Source organism: Nuphar pumila, chromosome 15 (assembly GCF_984573655.1).
Source record: "Nuphar pumila chromosome 15, dmNupPumi1.hap1.1, whole genome shotgun sequence".
NCBI classification, from domain to species: domain Eukaryota; kingdom Viridiplantae; phylum Streptophyta; class Magnoliopsida; order Nymphaeales; family Nymphaeaceae; genus Nuphar; species Nuphar pumila.
In genome coordinates, this window is record NC_143263.1 from 85,706,253 (window position 1) to 85,727,883 (window position 21,631).

General features: G+C 38.5%; 1 protein-coding gene across 3 annotated transcripts; it reads right to left on the reverse strand.

Moving 5' to 3' along the window:
• Nucleotides 1-1,432: 1,432 nt before the first annotated feature.
• LOC149815854 (uncharacterized) lies at nt 1,433-16,433 on the reverse strand. Of its 3 annotated transcripts, none has more exons than XM_089989864.1 (8): nt 15,992-16,433; nt 4,943-6,052; nt 4,558-4,852; nt 4,238-4,447; nt 3,777-3,950; nt 2,969-3,169; nt 2,605-2,718; nt 1,433-2,002 (listed from the first exon to the last, which is right to left on the reverse strand). In XM_089989864.1, exons 2-8 carry the CDS (start codon nt 5,947-5,949, stop codon nt 1,667-1,669), a joined length of 2,337 nt encoding a protein of 778 aa, XP_089845990.1. In that variant the 5' UTR covers nt 5,950-6,052; nt 15,992-16,433; the 3' UTR covers nt 1,433-1,666. The 3 variants fall into 3 exon arrangements, with proteins under 3 accessions (XP_089845990.1, XP_089845988.1, XP_089845989.1); XM_089989862.1 differs by having other exon boundaries at nt 1,433-2,014; nt 15,992-16,432; XM_089989863.1 differs by having other exon boundaries at nt 1,433-2,014; nt 4,943-6,020; nt 15,992-16,189.
• Nucleotides 16,434-21,631: the final 5,198 nt, after the last annotated feature.

Consider the following 21,631-nt stretch of genomic DNA (forward strand, 5'->3'; position numbering starts at 1 on the left):
TCAAAATGTTGTGGGATTTGCCTTACGTTCAATGAAAGAGATTTTTTTTTTGAAAGGCAAGCTGGGGTTAGGCAGACCCTACCAGATATCTCTTAAGGCTCATGTGGCAGAGGGATTTGAACCTGGGCCTTCAGCTTGGCACAGGACCCCACTTACCACATGGGATACCACCTCGGTGGTACCTTGAAAGAGATTTGTAAGCATGGTTCTAGGATAACCAGGCAAACCTGATTTTTTTTTCTTATGATGAGGAACCCTCACTGAGAACCGAACCACTTATCCCGCCCCCCTGCGAGTAAAACCCCTGGTGGGGGTGGGGCTGCACATTCAGTGGGATAACCAGGCAAAACCTGTTATGGTTTCGTGAATTCTAATTTTATGACTTTGGGGGCTGGTACATTAAGCTTTCACTGAAGCTGTAGATTAAAACCCCTGCTGCATGCTTTCATTCCAATGTACGGATGATGCAGGGGAGTCTGTTGTCTGCCTTCGAACCTTCTGTTTTTACATAGGCAAGATGGGGGCTGGTGTTGGTTTTGAACTTGACGTCAACAGATCCGAGTTTTATCCGCTGTCTGACTGAATCCAACCTCATTTGGTAAAGCCAAAATCAAATCTGATTATAATCGGGTGCAGATATGGTTTTGATTTTTTGCTAACGAATCCTACAGGTTTCTGGATTTGATGGATATCTGAATCCAGTTACATGTAAAAATCCGGATTTGGTGTGAGCTTTTCATCATCCAAGTCCAAATCTGAATCCGTTTAATCAATATCTGAGTGCAACCTAACTATCCACTATCTCATTTGATCCCGTTTATCTTCAAACCTAATCCTACTGTGATGAGAATTTTCTGGCCATTGAAACATCAGAAATCGGGTAGAGACGCCTGACAATTCCCATCCATGTTAGTTTGGACCCTGCAGGAGATGGAAACCCATTAGATTGCAGGCTGCCTAATTTAGGATCAATTAATGAGCCGATTTTCCGATCATTTCTAAAATAAAATGAAAATAAAAAAAATACGGAAAAGGTATAGGAAAATTTCAAACACCCAACAGGTCTTTAAGTCTAATTCATATGCAAACCAAACTTTGAAGGTTTTTAAATTTTCCACCAAAGGCATTACTTGGGTTAAGCAAATGGCCTCAAGATTAGTCGCCATCCAAAATTACCATTAATTGCCTATTCAAATGATCAAATCTATCAACGCAATTTTATGAGCCGTTCATGCTGTACGTGTGTGTGCGTGGACGCGCAGGACACCAATTTACTTCATCTAAACTTGCATGTTTCTGTGGGGTTGGTTGATGGCATGAAACGTGACCACATAATCTGTCATCAAAACTTTCACTGAGCTTGGATCCCACCTGAATCCAGCTATAGGTTTGGAACCATCTTCATATGAGCATATATATTAAGTTAAAGCAATTAGCTAAAAAACACAGCATCGATCTTGCCATGCTGCACCTCCAGGCAATAATTTCTTAACAAAAGAATCACAAATAACCAACAATGTTCACATAGATGACATGATTTACATGTAAACAGTACCCTTTATCCTATTAAAGTGAGGGAATTTCCTCACACGAATACGCATCTCCTTCCTTTCTCATACTTTTTTTTTGTACACAAAAGAATAAGTGGTGATGTTTAGAAATGCACTCAAACACCAGCAGACCATACCTGTCGCAAGAGATCATACCTCGTGAACATGATGCTATTACCATCCACACTGTTTTGTTTCCCGTTGCTGTCCGAAGAAGGAGAACGTGGCACATTCTCTATCACGCAAGCAAGCGGATCGTCCAGCTCATCCAGCTCTTCATCGCTAGTATGCCCTTTCCTTTGGATTATGGATGAACTTCTCGCCATTGGCACTTGCCTCACTATGTCTGCTGCTTTTTCTGCTATGCAAGTGGATGGGGGTGGCCAATACACTACAGGAGCAGCAGTGCACGGGAAGCAGTTTTTATCTGAAGATCGTCGCTCGACAACACCCTGTATATGTCCCTTAACGAGAAGGGACACAAATTGGTTCAAGTATCATAAGATCAAATTTACTAGCAATCCTGAGATCATTTACAGGCGAACCACAAAATCCATTACTTTTCACTTATTTCTGGACCAATTAAAACATTTTGTTGTTCCACCAAGTAAAAAAAAAACTACAAAAGTTCAGTATCGATGAAATAGAAACTTATCCAGATTAAATAAAAAAGAGAAATAGAAACTCAATTGATTCAGCGCTATAATTGCCATTCTGACATTATATATATATATATATATATTAGTAACCCATAACGTCGAACGGGTTACTCGTCAAACAAGGGTTGGACGTGCAAACTATTTGCGCAAATCTGGAGCATTACTGCCGCTAATGCTTTGGGTGGAAATAGAACATTTAGAGCGCTAATCGTGGCAGCCACTAAATGTGCTATTTGCAAAAAAACGCCGCTCCACCGCTGATCTTTGCACAATCAGCGGTGGATATGTGTCCTGTAACAGTGGGCGATTTGCTTGTCCACTGTTAAGGGTTTTCATATATATATGATCAGCGTGCATAGCTTATACATGGACATAATGAAGATGAAGAATCATACCTCAGAATTCAACACTTCTAAAAGAATTCCTGGGACAGGATCTGGACAAAATTCATCAGGAGTAAAGTTGCAAAGTATACGCTTCAACAGGCACAGTCCGAACATAGGACAAACCTTCAAAAAATTTGAGCAGCAGAAAAATTTAGTTAAGGAAACATAGCTTTTGAAAGTAAATGCAATATCCCTACCAAACTTTTCCAAGTCCCAAAAGAACCTAAGAAGTCATCGAGGTTAATAATAGACACTAATCATCAGAGATTTGGCACTTATATATTTTTTTCTATCCCCAAGATACTCAATCATGTGGCCCGAACTCCTAAAGGAAAGCTCCAGAAAATAGTATAAATAAAATGTTCATTCTAACCTCTTTTCTAATAGCTTTGTCCATAAGCATATCCTTGGGGAGCATCAGAAGATCACTCAAGGCATTAAGAAGAGGGAAAGATTTTGATCCTTCATTGTCACCTTTTCTGTCATCATCACCTTCATTGATCTCATCTTCCTTATGAGAGTCATCAGCATCCATGCCAAAAAGGTCTGACAGCCACCTAGACCAATGCCCTACCTGCACAACAATTTCAAATTTCACTTACAGGTCCTTCACTAGATACAGTATAGTACTTCGATTCATCTCAACCATGATGAGTCAGAAAGTTTTTTCAGGGAACCATGGCGTGAAATAAATTGTTTGAGCTTCCTCCTATATGACACATCTGGTACACCTAGGAACTTGGGAGTATCAAACAATTCAAGCTGTAGAAGTTTCTAGAGTTCCAGGTAATTCAAGCTGCAGAAGTTTCATCATATAATATCTTGATATTGAAGTTTTCAACTCATCGCTTGGATGACATGGAGAATGAGATAACTTGGTTTATTAGCTTATTTATCTAACAGGAGACGACTTCCAAATGGTATCCTTCATAAGCAACTCTTTTCAAGAGAATGGCTGGCAAATCTGGCAATCATGAAATTTCAGTGATTTTTTCTAGGCAAACCTTAATAGTTCCAAGAAGCAACTCTGAAAGAATGTCAAAAATTCCTCAGAACACAAAGGAAATAACATTGCCCAAGTCCCTGCCATAAGAAAAACTGGCTGGCTGGTCTGGCAATCATGAAATTTCAGTGTTCCTTCTTAGACAATCCAATATATTTAAAAGTTTTATCATACATACAGCATTTTTCAGTAGTGCGCCAGAACCAAAGCTCAAGTCTCCAGCTGGAATTGGCAGAACTTTGGAGTCGGTGATAGGATCAGACACTGGATCAGTTGGAATCTCAAGCTCTGATTGACGTAAAATTGCGTTAAACATGGCAACATCTAATCTGGCCACACATTGTTCCATGACCTGTCAAAAGGCAGAAGGGTCAAGAACCAGGCAAACAACATGGCCATCCATTTCCGTTCACCTTGAGTTGCATGTCATGTTCATGCTTCATAAATTATTGGTACATTAGGCCTATCATATAATTTTTTTTTCTTAATAAAAGACCAATTAGTTTTTGCTCACATTCAATGACATTCCTTATAGCAGTATGACAGACCATGGAACTTCATTTCAGCAACAATAAAATGATGTTAAACAGCAAACTTGATATACGAAGAAAAGGTGGTTCTAATCAATGAATTAGTTACCATTCTTGCCAATACAGGCAAGCAGCCACATTCATGGCCCGCTGCTCGAACAGGACACAGCCTTTGAGAAGCATCAAAGAAAGCCTGCTTCCATAGATCTATTGAAAAGCTACCCTGTTGCTGGTCTCCCAAAGCAGGTCCCTGCAGCTTCATGCAGTCCTTTGAATTGTTTAATCTCTGTTCTGGAGGCTGCATATGTGGAGTTAGGGTCTGCAAGAATTGGATTCTTGTCAGTAAATAAGCTCAAATTGCATGAAACCAATATATTGTGCCAGGTGATTTTGTTAGAAGGTGCAAAAGCAGCATAAGATAAACTTGACCTGCCACCAGACTGATTCTATAATCCGAGAAAAGATCCAGGATTCAATCTTTTCTAATGCAGAAGTAAATGTGCTAGTCTCTTGCCAATGATCCACAAACTGTGTGAAGCTGAGCTTTTTCCCTTGTCTGTTGCCATTGCCCTTCCAACTCAGAGGAGATGGCTTTCCTTCCCCTCTTTTCACACCACCATTTGCTTCAATGACCCGCCCAGCTAGACTTGAATTATGAGAGCTACCAAAAGCTTGAGAAATAATCTCCCTCAGAATTACAGTGTTTGACAACCAAAAAGTTAACCTGGAAAATTAAAAGGGGAATTAGCACTACAGAAAACAAAATAGACTCAAAATAGTTACTTTCAGCTTAGAATTATATCCATTCTTCTACCTTGGTACATCATTGCCACATGCCTTTGCAATCAAAACAAGCCCTGAAACTGCACTTTTGGCAACAGTACCCCTGCTGCCTGGACTCCAATACTTGCAAGCATGGATATACAGCCTTGACAGGCGTCTAGCAGGAGCATGAACCTTATGTGCTGAACTCCCATGCTCAGCAACAACAGCATAAAGTGCAACTTCCAGAGCAGCAGTTTCTCTCAGCTCCTCTTCCAGCTTTTCAATCTTCAGTTGCATTTCTTGAATCTTCTGCAAATCGTTAGCATGGTATATAACCTTTTGGTCATCCAAGGTATTGTCTTCCACATCATTATCTTCATCATCTGTTCCAATACTTCCAGTTCCATTTGGTTCATCGTCAAAGACATCTGCTTCCTTCACTTCCTCAGACTGCTTGTCGTCAGATCCCGATTGCTCAGATGAAGACTTGGTTGAAGACTTTGTACTCTTTGGCTGATTATCAGAATGAGGCTTAGATTTTGCACTTGAAGCACCTTTGTTGCTTTTTGAAGCTTTCCTTGGAGCACCCCTCACAGATCTAGGTTTGGATTTATTAACTTCATGTTGATCTGAACATGCTCTTGATACACGGGGATACCCTTCTGCAGCATTACTCTTAACTAGCTTTGAAGAGGATTTTGAGTTCTTGTCAGCAGGGCGGTCTTTGATAACCTGAATTTCTCCTTCATGTGATGATACTGAATCTCGTCCTGGCTCAAAGTCAGACTCATCTTCCTTGCTTGCTCCATTATCTTTCTTAACAAAATGCTTATTGTTTTCTTTTGCACCTTTTTCCCCATCACTTGAGCAATCTTCTTTCATATCATCATTCTGATTGACACTCATTTCATGAGAGTTTGTACCTCCTACAGCCTCTTCAGATCTGTTTAACGCATCCACAGAATCAAGAGCTATGTCCTCATAAACTTCAGATAGATCTGACTCTGCAATTGCATCACGTGCTTTGACACTTGATCCTAATTTTGAATTTGCCATTGCAGATCTTTTCTCCTTGTCACTTAAACTTTTACGTTCAAACTCCAGATGTGCTTTTCACTATATCATCTCTGTGGCACTACTTAAGAAAATGAGATTCCATCTGTTCCTCATAATTTCAAAGTAGCCAAAATTATTGAAGACGTCCACCAAAGATGCAGGACAAGTATGTATTCAAGATCATATTCCAGTTTCCATGTGTTAGCTAATGCATCATTGCATAACTAATAGCACCTCTAACCATTGAAAGCCAATTGAATAAGTTCAAACTAGTTCATATTATGACATCATTAGACCACATGCGATTTCAAGTCAATACATGGAAAATAAAATTCATCACCTGAGAAGGCATATGTAATGCAAGAAATACCACAGTGAAGGAAAAAAGTGGCATGATAATTTACATTTTTTAAAACTGAGTAAAACTGTTGATTGTCTTCAATGCATAGGTCAAAGTATTTTAGGCATTCATTCACCAAGACAGATAAAAGCATATATATCTTAAAAATTTAAAATGGATCAGAAAGAAAATACAATATCTTGCAAAAGACTCACTGCCTAAGCCTGCAACGTCAATAGAGTTGACTTCCGAAAAAGACATGTTTGAATTATAATAAGAGAAATTAATTCAGAAAAAAATGGAATATGTCAGATGGCAAACTGTCTCCTAAGAGAAAGAAATACAGCGATAAAGAAAGCCTTATGATATTGAAACACTTATACCAAGTCAATCCTGCAAGATCAAGTCAATGTTGAATACACCAAGAGCAATTGGGATATGCTGCAGATTATCGCAAAATATTAGTCTTTATATCCACCCATCTTTTTATCATTCCCCATTTCTAATAAAAACAACATCAAGGAGGGTAGGATTTCACTGTCTGCTTACATAGTCTTTCTCAACTCATATATCATAGGTCCATGATGACAATTACATCATGTAACAGAAATGCCCACAAGGGCAGCTGTAGGGGTAATTGATGAAGTTAAAGTGCATCATCAGTGCACTTTACAGACACATATACATTGTCCCATCGCTTGGCAACTCTGGCCGATCATCAATAACTGCATAACAAGCTGATATATCGAAAATGAGTTCCTTAGAAAACAGTGTTTCTTGTTGTATGCGCATGGATGGTGAAGAAACTGAAAATGCAATGGACAGATAGTTGCAGCTGCTTCTTTTGAATCCTCAAGCATCAATTTAAAGATATGAGCAATTCTCCAATTCTATTCCATCAGAAGATTTTTTTCTCAACAAATCCAACAGTAAGAAAGTGCATGTAATTGGTTCAAATGAGAGAGTTGGATGGGTAGAGTTGCATTATCATAACCAAGTGGCCTTGGATTTGAATGCCATGGGGCCATTCCCAACTTGACACAAGAGAGAGAGAGAGAGAGAGAGAGAGAGAGAGAGAGAGAGAGAGAGAGTAGAAACCATCAAGGCCCATAATAAAGTCAAGTAAGCAACAGAAGCATAATAGTAGTCCTTTTAAGAAACATAAATGCCATGTTCAAAAGTGAGAATGAGTGCAACCGTTTGATTCTTTTCTGGTGCTTCTCTATGACCATAAAAGAAAGTCAAATAGAACGGTTGAGACGTGTTTATAAGGATCTTTGGGGGTTTTCGTATTATTGTCTATTTTCTGTGGGTCTTTTTGTAATTTGCTGCTCACGGTTAATCTCTATTTAAGAAGAGATTAACCCTAATATGAACAAGATCTTTTGTTTTAGAGTCTCTATGGGAGTCGACGTCAACATGGTATCATAGCATGGTGAGGTCCTTCTCGCCTGGGGCATATTGACATCACCTCATCTCCTTCTTCTGCAGCAGTGGCAGATCTGGTAGGTGCCTTAGCTTCTTCATCATTGATTAGATCTGCTCCCTTTGGGAGAAGGACGTCGGTTACAGAAGGGTCAGACCTGATGCTAGGTTTCTGTCAGCTGCAACACCATTAAAACAGGTATGGTGTCATGACAGAAATCTGGATTAGGTCTGACCATTGGTGTTGATGTAAAAAAAAAAGGTGAAAATTGCCCTAGATCGAGTAGCAGTCGAGTTTTTTTTTTGGCTGATTTGAAATCTAAGATCACGCCATGTGTTGGATCAAGTCGTGTGGACAGATTGTGTGAAGGTCACTTGACTGGTGTGATTTTTATAACTATTGGTCGAAATGGCTGATTCACAAAAACGGGAGCAGAAAACAGACACTTCGACAGACTATAAAGCCTTCGCAAATCTCTTTTCGTATGGAACGTCAATAAAATTAGATGAGACCAACTATGCAAGATGGTCGTGAACATTTATGATGTCCGTCTCAGGTCATCGCAAGAAGCATATTTTGTTAGAGTCTAAACCGATAGAAAAATCTGGAATATATGCAACGTGGGAAGAGGACAACAATATCGTTATGTTCTGGATTATGACCAGTGTGCAGCCGCATATTGCCAATGGTCTCATATATTATTCTTCAGCCAAGCAGATGTGGGATAACTTGAGAGATACATACAAGAAACTAATGTGAGTCATATTCTTCAGGTAGAACCTGTTAAGGCTGCGTTTGAGAGGCTGAATGCGCATAGACCTTTATGCTGCAACAAACAGAAGTTTCACCAGGAGCAGACCATGGTGGCTCGCTTTCTTACTGGACTATCTTCAGAGTACTCGGTAGCTAAAGTCCAGATGTTGACAGAAACAAACGTTCCTACTCTTGCTGATGCATATAATCGCTGGCTATGTCTCTTCCTAATTCTCAGTCGGAAGCCCAATCCTTTGCTTTATCTGTTTCATTTGGTCGTGGTCGAGGAACTGTTACAAATTTCAGAGGAAGAGGTCGAGGTCGTGGTACTGGAGGCAGAGGCAAGTTGCAGTGCTCCTTCTGTGGTCGATCTGGTCATTTAGAAGATAGATGCTTTGACAAACATGCCAAGCCTCCTTCTTCAACGGCCAAAGTTGCTCCCTTGGCTCAAGTGGTCAAATCAGGTGCAGATTATTCCAATGATTTTGTAACTCTTAGCAAGGCTGAATATGACGAGCTTCTAGCCTTACGCCCATCTACTTCGAATTCTCTGATCGCTGAGGTTGCGTGCTCGACAGGTGATGGCTTATTTGACCAAGGTGGTAGGTGGATCATTGATTCAGGAGCATCTAGACACTTGTGTGAAAATTCGTGTAATTTTTTAAGTTTAAAACCCGTGTCTGATCATAAAAGGGTAGTTCTTGCTGATGGCAGTTCTTCCCCAATTGTAGGACACGGAAACATGTCTATTTCCCCTACACTTCAATTGTCAAATGTTCTTCATGCTCCTTTTCCACAGAATTTATTATCTGTCAGTCGAATGACAAAAGAGCTGAATTGTAGGGTGATTTTTGATCCTATGTGTTGCACTTTTCAAGACTTGCTGACGGGAAAGATGATTGGTGGCGGCTATGAAGAAGGTGGTGTGTATTATCTATATCAACCAGTGGATTCGGTTTATTCTGTTGTTACATCATCCTCAAGTCCTTTGCTGTGGCATCATCGTTTGGGTAACCTTCCAGTGCCAAAACTTCGTCGTGTCATTCCTCATATACCTCCTTCAGTTTCTTTTCAATGTGAAACATGTCAATTGGGAAAACATTGCCGAAGCTCTTTTCCCTCTAGTCAGAGTTCGTTGAGTCAAAGATTGTTTGATCTTCTTCATGTCGATGTATAGAGTCCGAGTAGGATTCCTAGTAGGTCTCAATGTAGTTATTATTTGGTTATTGTTGATGATTTCTCAAGGTTATCGTGAGTGTTCTTGTTAAAAAATTGGTCTCAAGTCCCTGTTATTCTTAAATCTTTAATTGCTGAAATAAAGACTCAATTTAACGTGTGTGTTAAAATTGTTCGCACCGATAATGCTCTTGAGTTCAAATCCAAAGACTTACTTCAATTCTATTATGCTAATGGGATTCAACCTCAATTTACATGTCCCCATACATCCCAGCAAAATGGTGTGGCTGGGAGGAAACATAGATAAATCCTCAATGTCGCTCGATGCCTAATGATTCAATCTAATATGCCTGCATCATACTGGGGCAATGCGGTTTTGACTGCCGGCTTTCTTATAAATCGCATGCCTTCAAGTTCTGTAGAAGACCAGATCCCAATTCAAATTTTTCATCCAGAGGTTCCTCCTTTTCCTATCCCCCCTAAAGTTTTTGGATGTGTGTGTTTTGTGCATAAGTTGGGTCCTAATCGAGATAAGCTTGCTTCGCAGTCTATTAAATGTGTTTTTCTTGGGTATCCTAAGAATAAAAAAGGATATCGTTGCTATGACCCTACATCCCATAAAGAGTATGTCAGTGAAGATGTTACCTTCTTTGAGTCTATTCTATATTTTTCGAGTACTACTCCAAGGTTATAGGAGAGCCATGGCGATATCCTTCCTCTGTCGATTCCTCTTTTTCCGTTAGAGTCGTTTCTTCCACAGTCCTTGGCTCCATCCTTTAGTGTGTCTCGCTATCGAGACCCTCCGATAGTATACACTCACAGGTTACCACCTACCTCCATGCCCCCATTATCCCCTTCTCCTGAGGTAAGTATCCCTGAGCATACTGAAGTTTCTGCTCTTGATGATGATCTTCATATTGTTCTGCGCAAGGGAAATAGACAGTGCACCCTTCATCCCATTTCTCAATTTGTTTCAGAAGTTAATCTTGGGGCATCTATGAAGAATTTTATTTTGGTTCTGTCTGCCTCCTCTGTTCCGCTCCATCACAGTCAAGTTCTATTCGACCCCAAATGGATGGGGGCTATGCAGGATAAGATGGATGCCCTTTGCTCTCGGAGCACTTGGGACTTGGTTGATCCTCCTGCTGATGCAGTTATTGTTAGTTGCAAATGGGTAACTCGGATGGGTCAATTGAACGGTACAAAACCCGGTTGGTTGCAAAAGGCTATACTCAAACTTTCGGTGTTGACTTCTTTGAAACTTTTTTCCCAGTTGCTCGACTTGGCACTATTCATCTTGTTCTTTCTGTTGTTGTGCATTATGGATGGCCCTTGTTTCAGTTGGATGTCAAGAATGCCTTTTGTACGGGGATTTGCACGAAACAATCTACATGCAACAACCCTTAGGCTTTGAGGTTCAGGGAGAGTGTCAGAAGGTGTGCAGGTTGAAGAAGGCTATTTATGGCCTGATGCAGAGCCCTCGGGCATGGGTTCATAAATTATTCGAGGTAATGTTGATTTGTGGCTTTGTCAGGTCAACCTCCGACCACTCCTTATTTATCAAGAAAACTAGTGTTGGAATTGTTGTTATGGTGATATATGTCGATGACATCATATTGACAGGGAGCAGTGCCCAAGATATTTCTGCAACAAAGGATCATCTTCAAAAACATTTTGTTACTAAAGATTTTGGTCCCCTCCGATATTTTCTAGGTATCGAAGTGGCAAGAAACAAAGAGGGCTTAGTTTTGTCGCAAAGAAAGTATGTTTTGAATTTATTAAAAGAGACTGGAATGCTAGGAGCAAAGCCAGTTAGCATTCCGATGGATCCCAAAACTCATATGTTCGATAAGAAGTTTAGATATGTGGATAGTGCCAGTTTTAGATCCTTGGTGGGTAATTTGTTATATGTGACTGTCACTAGACCTGACATTTCATTAGCCGTGAGTAAAATCAATCAATTCATGAATAAACCTACCAAAGTTTACTGGGATGCAGCAATGATGGTTCTCAGGTACTTAAAGTCATATCCTGGTAAAGGACTGTTGTTTAAACAAAATTCCTCCTTGGACGTTGTTGCTTACATTGACGCAGATTATGCGGGGTCTATTGAAGATAGAAAGTCAACAACTGGATTTTGCGTTTTTGTGGGAGAAAATCTCATTACCCGGAGTAAGAACAAACAGTTGTAGCCAGGTCGAGTGCTGAATCGGAATACCGAGCTATGGCTCAGACCATAACTGAGATTATGTGGGTAAAATCAGTTTTGACCGACCTTCAGGTGAAAGTATCCCTACCTATGTTGATGGTGTGTGACAATAGGGTGCTACATATATTGCCAACAACCCAGTTTTTCATAAAAGGACTAAACATATTGAAGTTGACTATCACTACGTACGTGACTTGGTTCAAACTGGTTATATTTGTACATGGGTATATACCATTAAATATAACTCGGATGGGTCAATTGAACGGTACAAAACCCGATTGGTTGCAAAAGGCTATACTCAAACTTATGGTGTTGACTTCTTTGAAACTTTTTTCCCAGTTGCTCGACTTGGCACTATTCATCTCGTTCTTTCTGTTGTTGTGCATTATGGATGGCCCTTGTTTCAGTTGGATGTCAAGAATGCCTTTTGTACGGGGATTTGCACGAAACAATCTACATGCAACAACCCCTAGGCTTTGAGGTTCAGGGAGAGTGTCAAAAGTTGTGCAGGTTGAAGAAGGCTATTTATGACCTGATGCAGAGCCCTCGGGCATGGGTTCATAAATTATTTGAGGTAATGTCGATTTTTGTCTTTGTCAGGTCAGCCTCCGACCACTCCTTATTTATCAAGAAAACTAGTGCTGGAATTGTTGTTATGGTGGTATATGTCGATGACATCATATTGACAGGGAGCAGTGCCCAAGATATTTCTGCAACAAAGGATCATCTTCAGAAACATTTTGTTACTAAAGATCTTGGTCCCCTCCGATATTTTCTAGGTATCGAAGTGGCAAGAAACAAAGAGGGCTTAGTTGTGTCGCAAAGAAAGTATGTTTTGAATTTATTAAAAGAGACTGGAATGCTAGGAGCAAAGCCAGTTAGCATTCCGATGGATCCCAAAACTCATATGTTCGATAAGAAGTCTGAATATGTGGATAGTGCCAGTTTTAGGTCCTTGGTGGGTAATTTGCTATATGTGACTGTCACTAGACATGACATTTCATTAGCCGTGAGTAAAATCAGTCAATTCATGAATAAACCTACCAAAGTTCCCTGGGATGTAGCAATGATGGTTCTCAGGTACTTAAAGTCATATTCTGGTAAAGGACTGTTGTTTAAACAAAATTCCTCCTTGGACGTTGTTGCTTACATTGACGCAGATTATGCGGGGTCTATTGAAGATAGAAAGTCAACAACTGGATTTTGTGTTTTTGTGGGAGAAAATCTCATTACCCGGAGTAAGAACAAACAGTTGTAGCCAGGTCGAGTGTTGAATCGGAATACCGAGCTATGGCTCATACCATAACTGAGATTATGTGGGTAAAATCAGTTTTGACCGACCTTCAGGTGAAAGTATCCCTACCTATGTTGATGGTGTGTGACAATAGGGTGCTACATATATTGCCAACAACCCAGTTTTTCAATGAAAGGACTAAACATATTGAAGTTGACTGTCACTACGTACGTGACTTGGTTCAAATTGGTTATATTTGCACAGATCATATATCTTTCAAAGATCAAGTACCTGATGTCTTCACCAAGGCTTTGGCGAGACCTAGTTTATCTCATTGTTGTGACAAGCTGAGCATGATTGATATCTATGCTCCAGCTTGAGGGGGAGTGTTGAGACATGTTTATAAGGGTCTTTTGGGGTTTTCGTATTATTGTCTATTTTGTGTGGGTCTTTTTGTAATTTGGTGCTCACGGTTAATCTCTATTTAAGAAGAGATTAACCCTAATATGAACAAGATCCTTTGTTTTAGCGTCTCTATGGGAGTCAACGTCAACAAGAACATTAAGAAAGCATGTGTCACCAGTCATCAAAAGAACTTTCAACTTCAGCATTTACACCCTGGAAGGAATCAAGATCTAGTAAAAATGATACAGTTTTTCTGGTTGAATTCAAACAGGACATTCGCAAACATAAACTTCTAGTTTGGTATCATAATCAAGTTGATGCATTCAGAAAGATCCTAATAAGTTCCAGAAGTTCTCTTTTTGTGCTTCAGAGAGCTATGTCACACAGACTCTTATAACAGTGCACCACACCGGCGTCGCATCCGCACCTAGGCGGGTGCGACACTTGGACACAGCTTCCTTTGTGTTAAGTGACATCAACCACACTGAGGTCCATTTTTATCTATATTATATATATAAATACATAAATGCACACAAATACACATAGTATTAATTTAAAACTGTTATATTTCCCCCACCCCAGCACTCAAGTTTTTTTAAAGTCCACACCCACACCTATGTGACATAGGTTCAGAGGATGAGATAATGGTGGAAGAAAACAATGTGAGCAAGGGATCAGTTGAGTCATGAATCAAGCTTCAGTTGAGTCATGAATCAAGCTTCTGACTGTGAGGTCAAGGGTGTTCACATTTTAAGGTTGACCAGTAAGCAGATACATTGACAAAACGAGAGAGAATGAACAGATTTGAAAGAGAAAAACCCAAAATTCATTATTTTGAAATACAGAAAAGGTTTTCTGGGAAGTAGAGAGATGAAAGGAATTGCGGACCAAGCAAATCCATATGATTTTAAACAAGTGGACATGAATGCCTGGAGAAGACTTGAAAACATTCAACATGTCTTTTCTCCTAGCAGATTTTTCTTATTTACAAGCAAAAATTAGACATACATTTAGATGGACTCTATGAAGCCATGAATGAGTTTTCATCCATCAACTTTCTATTGTGCTCTTACATAAAGCGAGGAGAGGATTAATGCATCCTTCCTTTGCAAAAAGGATATAGCATGTTATGATTTTTGCAAATTGGTTAAAACAAGAATCACCAAAACTGATGGACAGAAATAGATCCCGCTACTCTGCCTAGTCTCTCTACTCATGTTCTTAGCAAGACATGATTAGATTTTCCTCTCAAATATACTCGTGAATTTCCCAAGAAAAACAAAAGGAAAAAGAAAAATAAAGGTCCGAATTGTTGTAACAACCAGTATATTTTCATTCATGACAGCTTATTTCCACTAGATGCACATGTACAAACAACGTGAAATAGGAATGATAAAACTTGAGAAGACCAAAGTGGCTTAAGCTTCCACCAAAAGAAAGGAAGAGAAGAAAAAATGGTAGAATCTCATGATGTCAACTTGGGAGTACTATCTATGGAATACTCCCACCAATTTAAAAAGGCAAGAAGCAAGAGAAACAGGGGAAAATATTTCCCACAAAAAAAGTCAAAAAAACAGAACAATTTCCAAATAATCAGAACAAGCATAAGAAACGAAACCAAACCTACACAATTAATTAAAGTTATAGGCATCAAAATGGAAAAAACTGAGAAAATTAACTGAATCAAAACTGAATTTAGAAATAACCCCAAATCACCAATAACCTAACGAAAGATCAGAGATCTAACAATGCAGAGGGATACATCTGCAATGCTAAGTAAAACTGAGTCAAAATGTATATATTCCACCTCCCTAGCTTAAATTTACTGAGAAATCCATGGAATCCAAGTTAAAAAAAAAAAGTAAGGCCGGACTAACAAATACTTCATTTCGATCACTGAGTTAAAGGTCATAGGATCCAAAAACGAAACAGATCACGTCAAGGATTGCACCAATTGTATCTCATTTTGCTCCTACTCCATCCAAACTCCTCAAGTGCATTCACATAGTACACAACCTAGTTCCTCAGAAATAGAAACAGGGCCGAAATCAAGAGATCTTACAGCAAGCAGAGGTAGAATCCATTGCATGTGGTAAAAAACGGAACGGTCAAGCAAGGACCAAAACAGCAGAAGAGAATAGCAGAAAAACTGTTCGAATTCAAAATCAAACACTCCATTTTACCATGTGCAAGAGCCAAAATTTCAGATTCTACATCAAACAGAGAGTAGAACTAGAATTTGAATCCATCGCATCTGGCAAAAAAAAAAACGATAAAGCGAGAAACAAAAGAGCAAAAAGAGAGCAACACGTAACCAGTTCGAGTTCAGGATCAAACGCCAAATTTGCTTTGTAGAAGCGTCAAAATTGCAGATTCTACTACGATAAACAGAGAGATGGAAGTAGAATCCACCGGATGCAGTAAAAAACGAAGCGATCAAGCAAGAAGAGAACAACAGAGAAACACAGTTCGAACTCAAGACCAAAGACCAAATTTTACCATGCAGAAGCGCCAAAAATCTCCGATCGTTCTCCGCTTCTCTAGGCACGGGAGCTTCGAAGTTTTGCAGCGGACAGACTCCTAATATGCCGTGAACGAGCTTTTTTTTTAGTTCGGGAAAAACGAAAGATCCAAGGAAAACGAACGAAAAAAAAAAGAGAGTGCAGACAGAAAGTTAGAAGGCGGTTAAAAGGATAGAATGCAGAGAGAGAGAGAGAGAGCTCTGGCCACTCCTTTTTATAGAGAGCGGTTTCCACTTAGAGGCAGAGAGGTGACAGCTGCAGACAGGAGGGGTGTCAGCTTTTATAGGTGGACTCATCCCGTAGGGCCGGTCATCGGGGCTACTAATGGTGACCGGAAAATCTGTCGGTGCGAAAGGTTGACAACATGTTTACGAAAATACCCTTCATGTTCATTTCAGACAACGAGATATCTAATAACAAGATTTGAACAAACCTAGCAACAATATTGTATGGAACGAAGACGGAACTTAATTACATACATGCACAAGTCTTGAGAGGCGATTAATGGTTGGGGCAAAAATGAAATCTTACTACCCAAGATTGGGCCCACCCAAATGAATTTGAATTTACTTGGGACGGGCCCGTTCGAGCTGGACTATTGTTGCATGCGAGTTTATCGAGAAAACCACGCATGACAGCCAAAAGCGTGCAGCCCAAAATCAATGGCGACAACGAGCAGGCTTGCATTAGCATGGTCCACCCGAGCAGGCTTGCATTCTGAGGGAAAAATTAGGTTTTGGTATAGTATCATGAAAATAAAAACAAAATAAATGGGTTTGGATCGAGCAGGGTAACACAATCGACCCCTGATCCATTAGCATGTCAGGTCAGGCCGATGCCCTTGTTTGTGATATGCATGTTCGATTTTTTTAGTGATACCAATGAAAAACCTGTAACTCTGTAACTCTGCCCGTGTATATCTGTTTAGTTATATACTGCCGGTCACAAGCTCGGATAAAGAAGGAGGGTTGCAGTAGGCCTGTGACAGCCAACATAAAAACTTAGTCATACTTTATGAATATGAACCAATATGAGAATTTCGTTGGGGCGTTTCCTACTGAACGACGCGTTGTACTCTATAAGCCCAGAGGTAGTGATAAATGGGCAAGGGTTGCTAGGTCGTCGTAAGGAAGCAACGCGTCACACTGACGCCCGAGTGTGATGTCAAATAGGCAAGAGTTCCCTCACTTTGTTGGACGGGTGGGGGTAAAGAAGTTAGTCCAAGACCATAAAATTAGGTTAGCCACTTGAAACATAGGGTCTTTAACTGGTAAGTTTGTGGAGTTAGTAGATGTTATGTGTAGGAGAAAGATTGATATTTTATGTCTACAAGAGACCAAATGAGTAGGTGAGAAAGCAAAAGTTATAGAACCTTGGGGATATAAGATTTGGTATACAGGAATAAATAGGAATAGGAATGAAGTAGGGATTGTTATGAGTCGTGAGTTTATAGATAATGTAGTTGAGGTCCATAGGAAGGGTGATAGGATTTTACTTATTAAATTAGTATTAGGTACGAATATTATTAATATTATTAGTGTTTATGCACCTCAAGTAGGTTTAGATGATTCCATTAAGCGTCAATTTTTGGAAGATTTAGATGGAGTAGTACAAGGGATATCTTATGGAGAAAGGCTTTTCATCGGCGGTGACCTTAATGGGCATGTAGGCATTAGTAGGGATGGATTTGAGAGTATCCATGGAGGCTATGGTATAGGAGAAAGAAACGAAAGTGGAGAAAGGACTTTAGATTTTGGTTTGTCCTATGATATGATCTTAGCAAACACTTAGTTTAGGAAGAGGGAGTCTCACCTAGTAACATTTAAAAGTGGGGTTAATACGAGTCAGATAGATTTTTTCCTACTTAGAAAGAGAGATAGGGGTTGTTGCATCGATTGTAAGGTTATACCAGGAGAAAGTGTAGCTACACAACATAGAGTCTTAATTTTAGATCTTAGAATTAGACAATACCGCAAAAGGGATAGACATATGATAGATCCTAGAATTAAGTGGTGGGCACTGAAAGAAGCTAAACAAGGAATGTTTGTAGAGCGGGTAGTTAAGGAAGTTGATTGGTGTCTCGAGAAGGATTCAGTATCAATGTGGAATAAGATAGCGAGTGGCATGAGAAAGGTGGCTAAGGAGGTATTGGGTGAGTCTAAAAGCGGTGCACCGCTAGGTAAGGATACATCATGGTGGAACGAGGATGTCAAATTAGCTATTAAGGTTAAAAGAGAGTGTTATAGAAATCTAAGTAAGAGTCGTGATAATGAGAATTTGGAGAAGTATATGATAGCAAAGAAGGAAGCTAAAAAGTAGTTCGGAACGGGAGAGATAAGGTATATAAGGAGGTTTATGACAAGTTGAATACCAAAGAGGGCAAGGAGGATATTTATAGGCTTGTAAAGATAAGAGATAGGAAATTGAGGAATCTGGGTATGGTTAGATGTATCAAAGATGAAACACAAAGGGTTTTAGTCAAAGATGAGAAGATTAATGAGAGATGAAAAAATTATTTTGATAAGCTATTTAATGAAAGTCATACTCAGGATCTTGGAGACTTCTCCATTCCTTTTTATGAGATGAATCGTGACTTCATGCGCAAGATTCAAAAGAAAGAAATTGCAGAGGATTTGAAGAAAATGAAATCAAGAAGGGCAGTTGTCTCAGATGATATACCTATCGAGGCTTGGAAATGCTTGGGAGAGAAAGGTTTAGAATGGTTGACAAATCTTTTTAACAGGATTTGACAGACAAATAAGATGCCTAATGAGTGGAGGAAGAGTACTTTGGTGCCTCTATATAAGAATAAGGGTGATATACAAGATTGCACAAACTATCGTGGTATAAAACTCATGAGTCATACTATGAAACTTTGGGAGAGGGTGATTAAGTCTAGGTTGACGAAGATTGTCATGATATCGGAGAATCAATTTGGTTTTATGCCTGGAAGATCAATTATGGAAGCTATATATCTTCTTAGACAACTTATTGAGAGAAATAGAGAGAGGAACAAAGATTTGCACATGGTTTTTATTGATTTGGAGAAGGCATACGATAGAGTACCAAAGGATGTTCTCTGGTAGACAATGATGAAGAAAGGTGTTTCTCTCAAATACATTAGTATAATTAAAGATATGTATGAAGGAGTAGTAACCAATGTCCGCACTTGTGGAGGGGTGGCAACCAATTTTCCTATAACGGTTGGGTTACATCAAGGATCTGCTTTAAGCCCTTTCTTATTTTCTATAGTGATGGATGAGCTTACGAGATCAATTCAAGAAAATGTGTCGTGGTGTATGCTGTTTGCTGATGATATTGTTTTGATTGATGAGTCTAGAACTGGGGTTAATGCTAAGTTAGAATTATGGAGACAGACATTGGAAGCAAGATGTTTTAAGTTGAATAAGAGTAAGACAGAATACATGGAATGTCGGTTTAGTAAGCAACGAAGTAGTGATGAGAGTATAGTGAAGCTTGGTGAGCAAAAAATATCGGTGGATGATTGTTTCAAATATTTAGAATCTATCATTCAAAAGTATGGAGAAATTGATGGAGATGTAAATCATAGGATAAAGGTTGGGTGGATAAAATGTAAGAGTGCAACTGAAGCGTTCTGTGATCATAGAATGCCATTGCGGCTAAAGGAAAAGTTTTATAGGACGACTATTAGGCCCACTTTACTATATGGTACGGAATGTTGGGCTGCCAAGAGACATCATATTCAAAAAATGAGTGCAGATGAGATGCGTATGCTGAGATGGAGGTGTGGAAATACAATAAAAGATAAGATTCAGAACGAGGAGATACATAAGAATGTAGGCGTTGCACCCATTGAAAATAAGATAAGAGAGAATCGTTTACGGTGGTTTGGACATATTCGGCGAAGGCCTAATGATGCTTCAGTTAGAAGGATGGAGAAATGGGAAAATATATTAGTTAAAAGAGGTCGGGTAGGCCTAGGAAGACATGGATGGAGGTGATAGGAAAGGATATGAATGCTTTGAACCTCACCGAGGACATGGCATTGAATAGAAATGATTGGAGGAGAAAGATTCATGTGGAAGACCCAGAATGATTTTCTTTTTTGGTTCATATCGCCGACCCCAATTGTTTTGGGATGAAGGCATAGTTGTTGTTGTTGTACCAATGAAAAACCTGTCATTGCTAACCGCACATTGGTAAGCCTTCATTTGGTCAAATCCTTAAGCCCTTGTTTGTTTTGTGCAACTTACATGAGAAAATATTGAGTTGGCAATATGGTGTAATCATTTTTCACCACCAAATCCTTACAGTAAGGGGGCGTAGTTGGGAATTTAAGCCAGGGTGAGCATAAATGCATAGTGATTTGATAATCGGCTTGTCCATTAATGACTCATGATTCAGGTAGGTCAACTCGATGACTCATCTGACTACATCTAATCATTTAGTAATAAAAAACTAAAATACTGAATAGCTAAAGTAATGTCTTCAATTATAAATTAGATAACATAGTGCAAGTAAGCAGTCTAACAATATCTATAGAACTAATTTTAACTTGGGTTTTGCTTTCAATATTCATTGATTTATTCAAAAATATCTTAACCGGTTCATCAAACAATCAAACATATAATTAATTTAATAAATTTATTTATTGCTTATAAATTCTTTCAAGCATTCAAAGTTCAATCATTTAAATACAAACATAAATTCATTCTACTAACATTTAAACATAAACATAAATTCATTCAAACACATTCTGATCCGCCCATCAAACATTCAAACATGAAACTTAATAACTTACACATCAATTTGTTTAAAATTATAAATTTATTCTTTGCTCACAAATTCTTTAAAACATTCAAAGTTCAAACATAATTTTCTTTTAATATTTAAATACAACATAAATTCATCCAAACACTTTTCAACTTGTTCGTCAATCAACTAAACATATAACTTTATAAAATGCCTATCAATTTATTCAAAATTATAAATTTATTTATTGCTCATAAATTCCTTCAAATATTCAAAGTTTAAACACAAACTTATATTATTTAAATACAAACATTAATTCCTTGTACTAACATTTAAACACAAATGTAAATTCTTTCAAATACATTTTAACTTGCCCATCAAACTTGCAATTTCATAACCTGCCCATTAATTCATTTAAAAATATAAAATTTATTCATTGCTTATAAATTTCTTCAAACATTCAAAGTTCAAATACAAACATAAATTTCGTTTAATAATTATACACAAACGCAAATTCATTCAAACACATTTTAAATTGTTCATCAAACATTTAAATATGTAACTTCATAATATACCCATTAATTCATTTAAATTTATAAATTTATTCATTGCTCATAAATTACTTCAAGCATTCAAAGTTCAAATACAAACTTATATCATTCAAATACAAACATAAATTTCTTATACCGATATTTAAAGACAAACATAAATTCATTCAAATACCTTTTAACTTGCTCATCAAACATTCAAACATGTAATTTCATAACTTGCTCATTAATTCATTAAAAAATATAATTTTTTTTAATATTCATAAAAATTTTCAAACATTCACAGTACAAACACAAACATAAAAAAAATTTAATATTTAAATACAAATGTAAAT